We start from the raw sequence: 18,523 nt of genomic DNA on the forward strand, positions 1-18,523 counted from the left end.
CAACCCACTCCAGTATTCTTGCCTGGAGAATTCCAAAGACAGAGGAGCCTGGCAGGCTACAGTCCATGGGGTTGCAAAGAGTTGGACATGACTGAGCACCTAACACTTTCACGTTGCCAATTACAGAAGTAAGCTGTGTGGGGGGTGGTCTGCTTCTGGAGGTCATACTTTAAACAGAAGTAATCCTTTCCTGTGTTGAAGAAATCACTTTCATCCCTTCCAAAGAATACACTTTTAAGGAGGTCTCACTCATTCTGGCTCCTCTCTATTCCCTTAACACCTTATACATCTCTCTCTTCCATGCTTCCTATACTCTTCCTCATTGGTCCAGTCATCACATCCTATGCAATCCTCAGGGATCCAAAAAGCAAAAGAGCCCCCTGGGTCTTGGAGGACAACCATACTTGTTCCTATGCAAACTGGGGCTTGGGAACTAAAACTGGATCAGAAACAAAGAGGAGTCAGACTGCAACAAACTCTTCTAGTTCCTTTATTTTGTATAAGTTTCACAACCATGGGGGTCTGTATTGTAGATTTTTTTTTTCCAGTTTTTAAAACAGATATTAAGGACTCACATAAGAATTCTCCCTACTAACACTGATGTCATGGACACTTTTTGAAAATGAGGTATCTGGTTTACTGTCCAAAACAGTAAAGGTTTGGGCAAACTGCAGAAATGATCTAGCAAATAATAAAATGAAACTGAATCACTGAAACATAAATGGGATCTGGCGATACAGTTGCTGTGACACCCTGAGAATCTTTATTGTAGCCAAAATAAATCTACCCACCTTACATCTCTAAAAGTAAAACCGAGCATGATTTTTCCTAGAGGCATACGTTTCTACTTGGAAAAGACAGTGAAAATGAAGACATGAGTGAATATGAGAAAGGTAAAGAGATTAAGACCACTCTTACTGCCCTTTTCCCCACTCTATAATTCCCCAACAATAATTACTTACTAATGGACCCTTATTTCCTTGTTATCAAATGACCTTAGGAAAACATTTATAGTCACAGCAAGAACAGCATTTACAAGTGAATTTATGTGGAACCGTTGTCAAAGTTCAAAATACCATGAAAGATCTTGAGAAGGCAGTTGACTATTTCACATAAAAAACTGAACAATCAGGTTAGCCAGGCCCAAAATAATGATGAAAACGTGAAAAATTAATTTAGGCCACGTGAGACGCTCTTCTTGGTGGAGGGAAATGATATAGATGAGAGATGGATATATGAATACAAAGGCCAGGCCACAAGCTGCTCCTGAATACCTGCAGAATAAAAAAGTTTTTAGGTTAATATTCATTCTACATTTTTCTGATTTATAATTATGGTAAATATAGGATAATTTAAATCGTCCTCAATCAGATGTTACAATAAAATTATTTTTGATTCATTTGTTGTTGAGATAAAGCATCTGAGTTTAAAACTTATTTTACTTGCTAAGTTAATATAAAATACTATTTCCTGTTCATCTTTATAGCATCTGCTTGACAGAGTTTTTTATTCATCTCTCAAGTCTCAGTAGTTCCTCTGTATCTCAGTGATTATGGCTACTTCCTCAGAAACATCTGGAGATAGGCTTCCTATCTTTGATCTTTTATAAACGAATTATAAATTCTGAGTTGTTGAAGGACTGCAAGCATCTGCTTAAGACTGAGAACAGATGAGTGCCTTGTTGGTATTCAGCATAATTATCAAAGATAGTAACAAAAATACCTGAACACATGACTGAGGAACCTACACTTACTTCTCTCTTTCCCTATACTTAATTTCCTTGTAAACAGCTTAAAGGGAACTTGTAAATCCATTATATTTCGCAAGTGTCAGGCTAAAGGTCTCCTCTTTTGTCTTTCGCTACTTGTATAGGAAAAGGTCTTCAAAAAAAGCAACTCAGTCCTGCTTTCTACAAGATTAAGGAAGAAAAATCAGATCATTCTAAATTTCAGTTTTCCATGAGAATCTGAGGTCACAACTTTAATCCCAATCTACTCAACCTATCACTATGTATTTGGAGAATGGATATTAAGGAAAGAGCTATCTGGGATCTAAACTTTCTGACTACAATTGACACTGAAATATGTTCTTGAGTAGAAATGGATTAAGAAAGTTAGGACATAGCCTTGACATATTAGAGACCTTCTAGGTTCCCCAAGAAGTTATGTTATATATTAAAAATAACTTTATTTTGGATAAAGAGAAATAAATACATTGGAAAATTATGAGAAAAAGAGAAGGGGAAAGGTACCTAAGGCTAAGGAAAATGGTGCTTATAGAGTGAGGAATAAGCAAAAGTGGAAGATAAAGACCCCCTTAACTGATACCAGTGAACTGCACCTGAATGTTATCAATTTTAAATACTCACTGGATTTTTAAACAATTATATCAAGACAACAACAATAGGAAAAGCATAAAAATAAAGACCAATATGTAAAGGGGCAAAGTTCCCTTACAGGTAGTACCTTATGATTCCTCCTATGTTTGGGTAGAAACAGGCCATGATCACTCCAGCTCCCACAATAAACAGATTAAAAATCAACACGTGGAAAATGCTAAAAGTTGAGAAGAGAGTTTGGAGAAAGAAAAAATATAAAAACAGGCAAATTATAAGAATTAATGTGAGAATGAAATTCATTACTATCATCTCTACAATGAGAATGTCTTAAACTTGACAATAAAATTACAGCATAAATAGAAGGCAACAGGAGGACTCAATACTGGTGGTGGGACAGTGATATTAGCCCTTTCCTGCAATTATATAACTAGGTTAAATTCTGTAGGACCAAACTGGTAGTGTATATCAAGGTTTACATTCTTTGATCTATAATTCCTTTGGGGTAGAATATCATAAAAAAATTAAAAAACTATTAACATAAAGGTATTTGTAAAAAGAATTGATGCTTTTGAACTGTAGTGTTGGAGAAGACTCTTCAGAGTCCCTCGGACTGCAAGGAGATCAAACCAATCAATCCTAAAGAAAATCAGTCCTGAATATTCATTAGAAGGACTGATGCTGAAGCTGAAGCACCAATACTTTGGCCACTTGATGCGAAGAACTGACTCATTGGAAAAGACCCTGATGCTGGGAAAGACTGAAGGCGGGAGGAGAAGGGGACGGCAGAGGATGAGATAGTTGGATGGTATCACCAACTTGATGGACATGAGTTTGAGCAAGTTCCGGGAGTTGGTGATGGACAGGGAAGCCTGGCGTGTTGCAGTCCATGGGGTCTGAAAGAGTTGGACACAACTGAGCGACTGAACTGAACTGATTTGTAAAAAGACAGAAGCATCCTAGATATATGGCAGGGTAACAATTTACTTGATGGAATACACTTTTAAAATGCTAAAAATAAATAATCACTGTTACCTAGATGGTAAAAATCTATCTAGGCAACTTGAGGAAAAAAAGCTAGTTAGATTTTTACTACACAAGAAAATCTTAAAATGTTTGAAAAAATATCAGAAGGAAATACACTAAAAGGGAGTAGTGACTGTGTTACAATTTGGGATTTGGGGTAGTTTTTCTTCATTTCTACACCTGATAAATTTCATATGTTTTATAGTATTCCTTTGTAAAGTATTATTTTACTTTTATCGTTAGAAAAATAAATTTTATCAAGGGAAAGGCAAAATGGGCAGCCTTTTATTTTTCAGATTTAGTCACGTAAAACTATTCAGTATTTACCATGAACAGAGTATCAGCTAAGTAAATTGAACTAGATGTTAACAATTCAAGGCTTGGGAAATCAATTTTGGGACAGAAATAATCATATGGTAGATGGAATGTGATGCTTGAGAAATAACTCCATTTCCTCCCAAAATGATCCTTAAAAGTCAAAGTTACATATCAAAGCAATATTTTGAGCCCGTTATCAGAGGTTAATTAATCCCTGAGAAAGATTACAGAAAGAATTAAAAATAAGGAAAATTATTTATACAAATAAATGATTAGTCATCTATCTTGATGAATTACAAAGATATTCAGACTTCCAGATCTTACTATTTATCTAAAAACTCCAACCTTAAAATTGCCTCAGAGCTTTGAGACATTGGCTGGGCCTCTGTTATTTCTGTATTGTAAAAGGAAACAATTTTGTGTATTTTTCCAAAGCAGTGGTTTTCAAAGTGTAACCGCGAACCTCAGGGAAGTTTCCAATTCCCTGCCAGGAAGCTCTGAGGTAAAAATTATTTTCCAGTCAGACAAAACATGCTTTGCAAAAGCAATGGTAGGTAAACTGCTGCCCCGTTAGATTGGATAGAGGTAACTGCAACTATCTCTGTATTCTATACTGTATTCTTTACTGCCAAACACTCTCAAAAAAAAGTTTGATTAAAAACTGTCCTTGATAAAGGACTAAAAATTATTAGTTTTATTAAATCTCATACTTCGGTGTTGTTTTTGTTTGTTTTTGGATGTGCTGGGTCTTTGTTGTGACTTGTGGGCTCTTCATTGCAGTGCATGAACTTTCTCTAGTTGTGGTGCAAACTCTCATACTTTGAACAAACATCTTTTTAATATTCTGTATGATCAAATAGGAAGTATATAATAAAGCACATCTGCTGCATACTGAAGTACAATGGCTGCCTTGAGGAAAAGCACTTGTGCAACTGAACTGGGGGACAACCGTGCTGTTTTTTCCAAAGACCATTTTTAACTGAAAGACAGACAAACTATGGTTCTTTAGATTTGGGTATGTGACAGACATTTTCTTGAAAATAAATGATATGATCTTATCATTTCAAGAAAAACAACTGGTAGTTTGTGTTGCCAATGATAACATTTGAGCTATCAAGTAAAAATTTGAATTTGGAGAGCTGGTATTTGCCACCATGAGAGCTGGACAGTATTCCAATATCTAAGACTTTTATAATGCAATTGGTGGTGATAATAGCGAAAGTGGGTTTTTGATAATATATAATGAAATGGGTCAATATTTGGAAGATCTATAGAACTCAGTGAACCAATATTTTCCAAATGACTAAACCTAATGTTTTAAAATCATACATGGGTAGAAGATCCAAATTCTAAGACAGACCAATGGTTTTTAATGTAAATGAGTTTCAGATTCAACTAACTTTTAAAAAACTACCACCCGTCAAGGTTTTGCACAGTAGCAAAGAAAAATATCCACAATGATCTGGAAAGGCTATTAAAAGTACTTCCTTCTTGCTCCAACTATATGTCCATGGGAGGGTATATCTTCTTCATATATTTAAACAAAAATTATATATTACAACAGAATGAATGTAGAAAATAGGATAATTCAATGATCTACTAGCAAATCAGACATTAAAGAGCTTTGAAATATAAAAGAAAATTTTTTGGAAATTGTTAGTTTTCAAAAATATCATTTATATGTTAACAAGTAACGGTTTTTAAGTAAATTAATGCTTTTGAACTATGGTGCTGGAGAAGACTCTTGAGAGTCCCTTCGACTGCAAGGAGATCCAACCAGTCCATTCTAAAGGAGATCAATCCTGGGTGTTCATTGGAAGGACTGATGCTAAAGCTGAAACTCCAATACTTTGGCCACCTCATGCGACGAGTTGACTCACTGGAAAAGACTCTGATGCTGGGAAGGATTGGGGGCAGGAGGAGAAGGGGACGACAGAGAATGAGATGGCTGGATGGCATCACCGACTCGATGGACATGAGTTTGAGTGAACTCCGGGAGTTGGTGATGGACAGGGAGGCGTGCCGTGCTGTGATTCATGCGGTCGCAAAGAGTCGGACACAACTGAGCGACTGAACTGAACTGAACTGAACTGAATAAACATTTTAAAAGTTCAGCTCTAATTTTTCATGTTAAATATTGATGGATATAACCTAAAGTTCCTGGGGGTCCTCAAATAAACCTGAAGAGTGTAAAGGGGTCCTGAGATTAAAAAGTATGCTCCAAAGTATGCAGTGTATGGAGTACCTGCAACTGTGGGATAAATGATAATGTGTTCTTGATGGCAGGGGAAGAAATGTGACGTGAATGCAAGAGGGAAATTCCAGACTTTTTCCAAGAAGATAAAACATTCTAACAGCCAACATTATGCAAAATAACGGCAGAAAACAGGAATAATGCATTTACCTAGAATTTTTTTTTTCATCTATGACTTAAAATGTATTTATTATTTTGGTAAATATGGCAGGGCATATAAACACAATAGGATTCTTACATTTACTGAAACCCAATGTGAGAACTGTAGCTGCTGCTGTTGTCAAGGCTAGAGGCTTGGTAACTTGATGTTTGCTTTTAAAAGTTTTCTCTTTTTAAAACTGTATACTTATAACCAATTAGTTGTTAAATGAGGGAAAAGACTGCATTACTTCACTTCAAATAAACTGGTTAAGACCACTTGTTTAGTTGGTTACAGCAAATGTAACTTTTTAAAAAATTTTATCCAAAAGCTTTCTTCATTTAAGATAATTTATTCCCAATAAAATAGGTTAGGACTAGGTAAAACTTAATGTAAGAGTAGGCATTAACCAGGGGCCCACAAGGAAGTTTCAGTAAATGGAAACTTCTCTTGGATGAGGCTGATTAGCTTTGAACACATTTTTCAAGTGGACTCAAACTCTTCCATCGCCAATAAGAGATTAAAAATTATAGCAATCGTTACAGAAGCAAATAATAATTTAAACTTGTTATGTATCTCACCTTCAATTCTAAACATTATTGTTTATGTAAAACTGCATGCATGGTAATAAATATACAAGTAAATACCAATAACCAATAACTAAATGAGTTGCTTCTCATTAGCCATACATTACTAACACAGGTACTACTACATACTACTAACTTCTTGGCAAAGAGTAGATTAATATCAACTAAATCACAAGATAAATATAGCTGATATCAGAGCTAACATAACTACAAGGGTAGGAATTAACTTTAAATCATTCTGGACAAGGGAGCGGCTTCTATTTTTAAAACTCTTCTGGGAAAAGAACACCAAAGGTCTATCCTTAGTAACCATTTTCATTAGGCAAAGTTTCATAGCAAAAGGATCAGTCACATTTTAAACTGACCTGTTTGCATAGTCATTTGTTGCTTGGCACATCTTGCTGGTCAAGAGAAGAGCCCTTACCTAGGATAAACGTCACCAAAGACATGACCCAAGAGCTGGACGCGAGCCAAGTAGCCTAGGAGTGGATACACAGTCATCATCTGGAACAGCAGGAATATTCTTGCAATGAAGGACAGGATGTCACTGCTAGGGAAGTTGTCTAAAAAATTCTAATCCAAGAAAGATAATAAAGTAATGTCACATGTCAAATTCTGTATATACAAATTTATAAAATGGAATTTTTTTGCTTATTTTGAACACAGGTGCCATTCAAATTGTATGGTTTCGTGGGTTGGCGCCCGTTCACAAACTATTTGCTAGCCATTACTCTTCAATAGCTAAGTACAGAAATTAAAAGTGTTTATAAACTTAAATTTGACATTGGCATATTTTTATTTTACAAAATTATCAATCTGCAATTGATTTGACATTGAAGCAACAAAGACCTTGTTTACCACTGATAGTTTGAGAAGTAATGCTCTATTAGTATATGAGGTTTAAGTATAAATTTGTTTCAATAAATTTAAATAGCTAATTCAATACTATTTCATTCTTGATAATTCTCTTACTTCTTCTCCTCTGATGCACAGTAGCTCTTTTAAAGATTATAGAATAAGGTGAGAGTATGTCTATTACTATCACTATTATCTATAATCTATCAAAAAATAGAAAATAAATTTTTTCTACTTCCTTTCATGATTCTGTTCTCCATTTTCATTTGGCAGCTAAGAAAAAGAAAGCCAATCACTCAGATTTTTTTTCCCTTTCAAATACAAATACCACAGATATTCTTATTCCCAAGGGAGTGGGCTTTATATGGGAGTTTTCATATCAGGGGAATTTTCAGCAAACATTTGGCTGCCAAAGAACTTTTGGAATCAAGGAAATCAACAGAACATTTCAAACTATCAAAAGAGCAATAAGTCAAACCTATTTATCTTGAAAAGATGAGAACATTATTACCACTATTATGCTGAAATAATTCAGCATAATAATAATGAATTATAATTATAATAATAATGAATTTATAATTCATAGGTAATAAATCATATTTTGTACTCTACTATACTCTTTTAGAGGAATTTCTTCTGACTAGAATGAAAATCACCTGTGAATACTACTTTCTCTGAGAACTTCTTCAGTTATATAAAACTAGAGATTATGCTATTCCCAGGTTTATGATGGGTCAAATCAAATAATAAATATTATTTATGGCAGCCTTTTAGTAAAAGAATGTTTCTTTTATTCTTTCTGTCTCTTCCTCTGTCTTTTTAAGAAATAGTCTTTCTTTGCTTTTATGCTTGCCACCTAGTACCAAAATGAATGTCAAATCTTATCAGGGACTGATGAATGAATAAACCAGTTTATTCAGGGTATTTCCAGATTTGGACTTTAGAAAATCAGGGAACTGAATATAGTCTCTGTGAGGGTTTATAAATTCAAGACTGCTACTAGCATCATTATCCACACACAGAAAAATACGAAGCAAATAACAGGAATCATTTATTTGAGTACCACAGGTGTGCCAGCATACAGGTTTTCTGAGAGTCCTTCTAAAATCTATGGAGTATCTATTATGATATTTAACGGAAGAGGAAACTGAAGCTCACAAAGAATGGGGAAGGTGCCTGAATTCCCACATGTATGGTAAACAGAAGAGACTGGATTCAAACACAGGCCTGTCTGGTATTACACATTGCTACCGTATCACACTGTTTGCCTTGCAGACATGAAGGTGTAAACAGTCACACAGAGAGGGCACACAGTGCCTTACCTGCTCTATACAATCTTTGGACAACGGTGGTGAAGGAAATGAAGCAAAAACCAGGACTCCAATATAGAGATAAGTTAATGTCACCAGCATATATGCAATGGACAAGTCCCTCACCTGTAAAGAGAGAATAAAATTCCCACAATGATGAATAAATTTTTAGTAAGTATGTCTGAATAGGCTAAATAATAAGTGAAAGTGAAAGTGAAGTCACTCAGTCGTGTCCGACTCTTTGTGACCCCATGGACTGTAGCCCACCAGTGTCCTCTGTCCATGGAATTTTCCAGGCAAGAATATTGGAGTGGGTTGCCATTTCCTTCTCCAAAATAATAAGACTGACAAATAAATATAATATTGAACTTTTTGCTCTCTCTGTGTAAATATGTATCTCCTAGGTATCCAGGTTGTTCAGAGACATTTGTTAAAACAAAATTCACATACTTTACAACTAGTCTGACAAATTTTTAAAAACTATCTGGAGTATGTAAACTAAGTTACCTGTTGGCAGGCTTAGAAAGTTAACATAAATGGTGGTTTACCATGATTGAAATTTGGACTTAATTTTGAAATGCAATTTATTTACCAAATAATAAGCTATTTAACTAAAATAATAAAGCTAAGGGACAACAAGAAATCAAGAATAGGCTGCTTTCTGAATGACCTATGGAATTAAAAACTTTTTTTTTCTTTAAGTGAATTAACTTTGTAGATCATCAAAGCATGCCTAGACCAAAAGAGACTGGTATATATTAAAATATATTTAATAAAGTATGAAAGCTAGTTAAAAGGCAGACAGTAAGCAGGTATTAAGGACAAGCTTAATAAACCTAAACAGTAAACAAAAGGAAATCAAAAGGCAGCTGTTCAAACAGCTGCACGATGTTATGATTGGAGCCAGTAAACAAATGCAGGACATTAAATAAAGTGGATTGCTTTCTTCCACTGCTGTTCCCACCCTCCCAACCATCCCCATGCAAAGCTCCAAGATATTTAATGGAGCCAGCTGTCAGATCCAAACAGAACAGATCCCACAGCTCATAAATCTGGTCTCCATCACCACAAAAGTGATGGCCAAACAATTCAGCACAACTAAATTATGGCAACAAGCCTATTCATTTTTCATTTTAAACACAAATTACTTTGAGAGCTAAGAAAACAGATAAGAAAAAAATTATATACAATTTTGCTTTAGTTTGATACCACAGTAAGAAAACTGGACATGTGGTATTAGGGAACGTTTCTGATTTTGGGGAAACATTTCTCCTTAAATGGGCTAAAGCAATAGTAGAGAGTTCTAAACTTAAATGTTGATAAATTCACTTCAAAAGCAAGTAAACAAACAAACAAACAAACAATGAGAAACCCAAAAGTCAAGTCTAAGTTGACAATCAGCTTGAAAACAAAACAGGGATTTCAATCCCTAAATTAGATGGTAGAGGCTTCCCTGGTGGCTCAGATGCTCAAGAATCTGCCTGCAACACGGGAGATTCAGTTTTGATCTTCTGGGTTGGGAAGATCCCCTACAGAAAAGAGTGGCTACCTAATCCAGTATTCCTGCCTGGAGAATCCCATGGACAGAGGAGCCTGGCATGCTACAGTCCATGGGGTTGCAAAGAGTCAGACATGACTGGGTGACTAGCACTTTCACTAACACTTTCATTAGGTTATGGAACTACAGGAACCTGGATTATGGAGACTGCTTCCAGCGTTTTAAGAGTTTCTAACTGTGTAGGGGTGAACAAGGGGAGGCCGAAAAAACCTCCAGAGAAGTTTCAAAGCCTCTTCTCTAGTTCTTGAAGCTCTAGGGCCCATCCCAGGCTAGACTTCAGTCACCTTTGAGTTGCCTGATGGTCTTGTGAAGTATGAACAGAAATGGACCAGGCAACCCCCATATTCATAACAATTGGTAGGTGTCTCACAGAGTGATGTTTGAAAGTCATTCCACCCTCAGCTTACTCAACATTACTCAAGAAGAAAGAAGTTTTGCAAAACACAAAATCTTGGAAGGCCAAAATGGTTGTGTCAGAGAGCTATGTATCCATATAAAGAGGAACAGCTACCATTTCATGGATAGTCTTTAGCCTGTATACCACCTGATCTGCATATTGTTTTGGGCAGGCTTTCTGCAAAGATGTATACCTTAGCAAACTGGGGAAAATCTGACTACAATAAAAAGGCGAAGATGCAAGGGCTTCCTGATGAGAGAGTTTCCCCCTTCTGCTTCCCTGTTCTTACAGCACTGCATACATATCTGAAATATGGCATCAACAACACTACATTGTAGTCATCATTAATTTTTATTATAAAGGAATCTATATTTATGATATGAGGATATCAACTGGAATGAAAATATTCTTTCACACCCCAAAGTAGTCAAGGTTAACAGTTCTATTATGTTGGTCTTTTAATTTTTCTATACCCAAGTTGGTCCACGCTACTAGACTATGGCATCCCTGAGACAAAGACTGTGTCTTCATCTTTATATCCCCAATACGTGCGTGTGTGCAAAGCCGCTTCAGTTGTGTCTGACTCTGTGTGATCCTATGGACTGCACCCTGCCAGGCTCCTCTGTCCGTGGGATTCTCCAGGCAAGAATACTGGAATGGATTCCCATGCCCTCTTCCAGAGGCTCTTCCAGACCCAGGGATCGAATCTGCATCTCTTACATCTCTTGCACTGGCAGGTAGGTTCTTTACCACTAGCGCCACCTGGGAAGCCCTATATCCCCAATACCCAGGACAATACCTGGCACACAGCAGGAACTCAGTAAATGTAGATAAAAATAGTCATGTTGTCTACAATTATTAAGTGCTTCTAGGTACTAGGCCCTGTACAAAGCACAGTACATACATTATCTCATTTAAAGCAGGTATAATCCTTTTCTTCATTTTATAGATAAGTAAATTAGTGCAGAGAGGTTTCAACACTTATTCATGGTTACACAGTGAGCTGTTGGTGAAGTCAATATTCAAACCAAAGACTTTTCAGCTCCAAACTGCACGCCCTTAGCTACTACAGTGGAGAGTTAACCAGTTTAATAATACATTTGTGTCACAGTTAATAAACAATAGTAAAGAAAACAGTGAAAGAGAGGTACCAAATAACGAGTAACAAAAGATAACAATAAAGTACACACACAGATGCAAGAGAAATAACAATGATTAGAAAAGTCCTATTTCTCAGTAGTTTAAATGTACATTCAGTAGAACTATGTCAAGAGTTGTAAAGTAACTGTTTTCATCTGAAAATACTCTAACGAACAGAAATGATGTTTTAATATAAAAGCAGCTGAGGTTTAGCACGATCCTGGGAAACATGCCACCTATGAATAAACAGCATGCACACATGTGGGCTTTGAACCCAAGCCATCACTATTCTAGGCCTGGAGATATGGCCTCTTAAAAGCCTCTTTAATGGAAAACGGCAGAAAAAAACCATTTTTTAGAAAATGAGGCTGAAAGTAAAAAATATATTTAAAAATCAGTGCAAGTGACCATAAGAACTGGTAAATGTGTCAAGAACCCTGTACATTAATAAAGTAACTTACTCTGCCTCACAAATAAGCAGCAACTGGCAGGGCTGGCAGTTCAGAAGTAATGACAGGAAGGATGCCAAGTGGGGCACAAGTGGGCCTGGGAGCACATTCTGTTTCTCAAAAATAGTTTATAATCTTTCTGCTCCACATACTTTTCATAGTGACTATCCAGTGGAGCATTTACTGAAAAAGAGACAGGCCTACCCCAAACATTTACATAAAAACTACTGCAGACATATATAATTGAGTAAACTACAAAGATTCATAAGAAGAAAAAACTAAATAACAAATTATGAGCACCTCAAATAGTTTTTAAAGAAGTGAGCAGAGAATAAAACTAAAGATAGACAAAACAGAATAAGCATGGTATAGCTTCTTATTCAAACATGATGAGGAAATAGGAAGAGGGTGGTCCACAGATCCAGGATGGTTATAGAGCAAATATATTCTGATGAGGAGGAATGAGCTGGATGATCTTCAACTCTACAACTTTCTTTGGGGTGAGGTATGTCTTCCTAAAGCACAGACACTATATCTCATTTAGTTACATAGGTAAAAATATGTTCAGTGAAAAGAAAACCTCATGAAATTATGTCATATTTGGAAAACCTGGAAAATTTGAGCATTACCCCTGTTTAGGAGCCTCACTGTTCTCCTTCACAAATGTCTTCAGATCCAAGTACAACTATAGTTTATATAGATAAGAATGAGGCCTTTTCTATTTTCAAAGTTTTTTTTTTTTTTTTTACTGATCTCTGAATGACTAACCCAAAATCAACATTAAAAATTCCAAGTTCCTGACAAGCTTCACATTTTCTGACTTAAATCTCAAGAAAATATTGTATCATGGTATTAACAAAACTTCAGTGACTCAAATTACTTACTGAAACCTCCTTGAATAAATCAAATGACAAAGTTTTCTCAGAATATAGTATGTATTTAGCTTAATTTATACAATGAAAAATGAAAAGTGTTAGTCACTCAGTCGTGTCCGACTCTTTGTGACCCCACAGACTGTAGCCCGCCAGACTCCTCTGTCCATGGAATTCTGCAGGCAAGAATACTAGACTGGGTAGCCATTCCCTTCTCCAGGGGATCTTCCTAACCCAGGGATTGAACCTGCATCTCCCGCACTGCAGGCAGATTCTTTACTGCTGAGTCACTGAGGAAGCATTTTATACACTGGTTTCAACCAATTAAGACAGTAAGAAGACATCATCCATTTAAACTTTTACTTCTAAGACTTTAAAAAACTATTTTCCACAAGTGACAAAAGTTGAGCCAAATTTTATTACCTGAACCTCACATACTAATTCTACAAAATGCTAGTCCCCAAACTCAGTAGAAACAAGAACTCATTTATGGTTACTTACATATGGAATATAGATTTCAAGGTCCACTGAGTGTTATAGTATGAAAGGCAGGACTCTTCCTATGTACTTTGGGGACCATAAACAGAAATATTTATCTCTCTATTCAGTCTGCTTCTCGCATTGAGGAATGCATACCTTCAGATAAGCTGATGTGAATTTCAAGAAAAGCTATTCCTCTTAAAAATTTTCAGGAGCAAACTAAGTATAGACAGGCTTCTCTTTTTATGGTAGTATGAGACTGTGTCATGGGGCTTACCTGGTGGCTCAGAAGGTAAGGAATCTGCCTGCAATCCAGGAGACCTGGGTTTGGTCCCTGGCTTGGGAAGATCCCCTGGAGAAGGGAATGGCAAACTACTCTAGTATTCTTGCCTGGAGAATCCCCATGGACAGGGGAGACTGGTCGGCTACAATTCCTGGGGTCGCAAAGAGTCGGACACGACTGAGCAACTAACACACACACACGAGACTGTGAAAGTGCCCCGACACCTCTCTGAGGAAGATGCCTTTGCAGCTGCAGCACTGTTGGGGTTGGCCGGCTCCTCCCTCATGCTGTTCACTTACTGGGAAAAGGTGAGTCAGGAAGGTGTGCTGCAGCCAAGGCTTGCAAATACTGGAAAGATACCTCCAACACCTCACCGAGGGAGAATTACTCCAACCAGCCACAACATAAAATCTCTGGAGAAGGGGTGTGAAGACTAGATCAGAGGCACAAAGGAAAATAATCTAAAAGTGAAAGGACCAGTTCAGATGTCAGTCAAGACTCTGGGAGTCACTAGAAAAAAAACTTCTTGAGGGGAAGGTTTCTAAGGTGCTAAGATTTTCTGAAGTTGATTCCAGATGAGGATCCATAAGTGATTCATTGACTTGTACAGTCCTTCCTTCATTGGCAGGTGGATTCTTTACCACTGCACCACCTGGGAAGCCCCCAGTTACTACTTTATGCAAGTTCAAATCCTGTGGTAACCTAAATTTGAACCATGCTGTTAGGGGGAACTGATATAATCTAACTAAGCCACAGTAACTGAAATTCATGCATATGGGAACTGTGCAAAGTGAAGTCTGCCTGTAACTTAACTCATTGTTTTAAGACTGTTTTCTAGTAAGACAAACTAATTATGAGCACAATAAAAATAAACATGAGTGTTTAGGATAAAACATGAGATTCCACTGAAATTGTTTTCTTCACCCCCAGATTCTCAGGTATACAACTTGTTCTCTCTCATTAAGGGGACTTTGGAGGTGAAGTTTGAGAAACACAGCCCTATGAATAGAATGACCCAAAACATGAGAATCCCAACTTCACAAAATTGGTTTCTGTGGTACTTGGTTTAAATTAGCTGAGTAGGATAGAAAGGTGACCTGGCTGAATCCAAAGTATACACTGTTAACTACATACACTATTCCTGTGACGATAGAAAAGGTATCTTCCACATATCTCTAAACTTCCTAAAATTTGTGATTGGCAACTTAGTTCAGGTGGCAAGAAGTCAGGAAATTTGTGAAGAAGGTGAGCGGGATTTAAAAGTAAAAGCCAAAGTATATTCTCAATTTTTCCTTTACACTCCAAAGTTCCAAATGTTCATTTAGAATAGTGAGATTTTCTTCCTATTCCCTCCAAAGATTTAAAACTGTTTATGACAGAAATACAATAAGATTAAACATTTCCAAAATAAAAACTGAATCTAAAGTGTGAGGGTAATAGAAAAAGAAAAAAGCTGTAAAAATACATTTGCCTAGGAAAAGTTATAAAAAATGGTAAGAGAACTTAATCCTTAAGTTTTCCAAAAGTCAAAGCAAAAATAGAAACAAGATTAGTTATATGACCATTACTGTCAAATAATGAGTTCATTAAGGAAATGTTTTCCTAGCCTTGAACAGAGAAAATTTTCTCTCTACCGTCTTTGCATAAAGGATGCTCAGCAATTTAACAAAGAATATCTCAATTACAGTTCTTATAAAACAATGAAGCAACATTATACACATGGCTTTCTTGTATTACCATGAACCCTTGATACAAGCCACTTTTAATATTAAAATCTAGTACAGTGATGAGAGAAGAGAGAAAGAAAGAACTGATGTGCATGAGTTATTTATTTTTCAGAGTCTAACTTATCAATATCACACAAAGAAATCTTGGAGAAGATTTAATATGTTCTCCTTGCAAGACAAATTTAAAGGAACTAGGAAAAACATGAAGGATATTCTCTCCTGTTAGCAGATGACTGAGTGACTAACACTTTCACTTTTCAATAATTGTATCGACTCCTATTAGAACTTCATCATCATTTTTGTTTATATGGTTAGAAGCTATCAAGCCAAATTCAAATTTTACAAACAAGGCCACAGGTTACTGGTTAAATTCTGCTTTCTTTGGGTTTAGTTTGCTTTTTTTTTCCCCCAGTGTCTTAAGGTAGAAGGTTAGGTTATTGATTTGAGATTTTTTTTTAATGTAGGTGTTCACAGCCATAAATTTCTAAGCACAGTTTTACTGCATTACATATATTTTGATATGTTTTATTTTCATTTTCAGTAATCTCAAAGTACTTCCCTAATTTTTCTTGTAATTTTTTCCCTTGAACTCATTTGAGTATGTTGTTTAATTTCCACGTATTTGTCAATTTCTCAGATTTCTTTCTGGTATTGATTTCTAATTTCATTGTGGTCAAAGAACATACTTGGTATGATTTCAGTCCTTTCAAGTGTATTGTGACTTGTTCTGTGACTCAGCATATGGTCAATCTTGGTAAATGTTTCATGTGTTTCTGAAAAGAATGTGAATTCTGCTGTTGTTTAAGACTTTATAAATGCCAAGTAGGCTGATAGTGTTTTTCATGCTTTTGATATGTTTACTTATTTTCCATTTGCTCCATCAATTATTAAAGGAGGGTTGATGAAATCATTAATTATTAATATACTTGTGGATTTCTCTACTTCTTACAGTTTAGACAGTTGCTGTTTCCTTTACTTGGAAGCTCTTTTACTGGGAGCATACATGTTTAGGATTATTATGTCTTCTTGATGAACTGGTCCTTAAAGATCATCATATAATGTTCCTGTTTATCTTTGGCAATACTCCTTGTTCTGAAGTCTGCTTTGTCTGATATTAAAATAGCCTCTCCATCTCTCTTACGCTCAGTGTCTGCATGATCTTGTTATATGTAAATTTCTTGTAGACAGTATATAATTAGGTTTTGTTTTTAATCAGACTGACAATCTCTTTTAATTGTAGTATTTAGACCATTTTTTAAAGTAAGTATCAACACAACTGGGTTTGAATCTATTACCTTTCTATTTGTTTTCTATACAGTAGTCATATATGGCTGTGAGAGCTGGACCACAAAAAAAGCTGAGCGCCGAAGAAATGACTCTTTCAAATTGTGGTGCAGGAGAAGACTCATGAGAGACTCTTGGATTGCAAGAAGATCAAACCAGTCAATCCTAAAGGAAATCAACCCTGAATATTAATTGGAAGGACTGATGTTGAAACTGAAGCTTCGATACTTTGGCCACCTGATGCTAAGAGCTGACTCATTGGGAGGGACCCTGATACTAGGAAAGATTGAAGACAACAGGAAAAGAGGGCGGCAGAGGATAAATTGATTAGATAGCATCACTAACTCAACGGACATGAATTTGAGCAAACTCCGGGAGATAGCAAAGGACAGGGGAGTCTGGCATGCTGAAGTCCATGGGGTTGCAGAGTTGGACACAACTAAGTGACTGAACAACAACTCTCTTACACTTAATGTCTGCATGGTATATCTTTATATTTAAAGTAAGTTTCTTATAGACAATATATAGTTTTTATTTTAAGTCAGACTGACAATCTATTTTAATTGTAGTATGTAGACCATTTTTAATGTAATTATTAATATGACTGAATTTGAATCTATTATCTTTCTATTTGTTTTCTATTTGTACCATATATTCTTTGTTTCCTTTTTCTTGTTTTATTTAGATCACTTGGGTATTTTTAAAGATCTCACCACTACTGGCTATCAGCAATACATCTTTTTTTTTTTCCTTTTTTTAGTGAGTGCTCTAGAGCAAACTATTATGGCCCATGGATGAAATTGGCCAACTGTCTGTTTTTGTAAATATAATTTTCTTGCAACACAGGCACTACCCATTTGCTTACATATTGTTTTTAGTTACTTTTCGTGCCACAATAGTAGAGTTGGGTAGTTGTAATCCCATGGCCCATAATGTCTAAGATATTTACCATCCAAACCTTTACAGAAGAAGTTTGTTGACCATTGTTTTGTGGTTTACATTTAAAAATTAAGGTTTAGTAACAAAAGTCAATTCCTCAGGTAATTACTCACATTGTTTTCTTGGTTCTTGTTGTTCTTCAAGAGTGTGATAATACAGTTATGAATAAAGAAAGCAAGAGTAAGCACCCCAGTCAGTTGTGGAAACTGAAATCTTATCTCTAGGAGAAAAAGAGAGAAGAAAAAACATGCATTAAAACTGACAACTGGAAAATGAGTACTAGTAGCCAAATAAAATGCCTTTATAAAGTTCCTCAAGGCTTACATTATACTTGAACAAATACTTGAAAAGGGAAAGAAAAGGAATCAAGAAATCATGCCTGTGGGGATACTTTATCATTTTTGGCCGTGCATGGCAGCATGTGGGATCGAACCCATGCCCCCTGTGTTGGAAGCACGGAGTTGAAACCAGTGGACCACCAGGAAAGTCCGTGTGAGGGTACTTTATATTAGTTATTTCTGTTTGAGGTCATGCAAGATCAAATTCAGGGTCTGAATGAAAAATGGGCGG

General features: G+C 36.1%; 1 protein-coding gene across 7 annotated transcripts in view; it reads right to left on the reverse strand.

The window, feature by feature from the left end:
• Positions 1-474: 474 nt before the first annotated feature.
• Positions 475-18,523, reverse strand: part of SLC38A9 (solute carrier family 38 member 9) — a 91,519-nt gene continuing 73,470 nt past the window's right edge. For 6 of the 7 annotated variants that reach the window (XM_055422038.2, XM_055422039.2, XM_055422037.2 and 3 more), the window contains 5 exons: positions 18,067-18,173; positions 8,837-8,950; positions 7,084-7,232; positions 2,466-2,555; positions 475-1,274 (listed from right to left, as the gene is read on the reverse strand). In XM_055422038.2, the coding sequence (XP_055278013.2) occupies positions 1,109-1,274; positions 2,466-2,555; positions 7,084-7,232; positions 8,837-8,950; positions 18,067-18,173 (626 nt within the window). In that variant the 3' untranslated portion in view covers positions 475-1,108. Of the gene's footprint in view, positions 1,275-2,465; positions 2,556-7,024; positions 7,233-8,836; positions 8,951-18,066; positions 18,174-18,523 lie in introns of all 7 variants that reach the window. The other variant, XR_008685419.2, reaches the window with a different exon arrangement.

The sequence above is a fragment of the Moschus berezovskii genome, chromosome 18, assembly GCF_049115385.1.
Source record: "Moschus berezovskii isolate FMDL1 chromosome 18, NW_MosBer_1.0, whole genome shotgun sequence".
In the NCBI taxonomy this organism is placed as follows: domain Eukaryota; kingdom Metazoa; phylum Chordata; class Mammalia; order Artiodactyla; family Moschidae; genus Moschus; species Moschus berezovskii.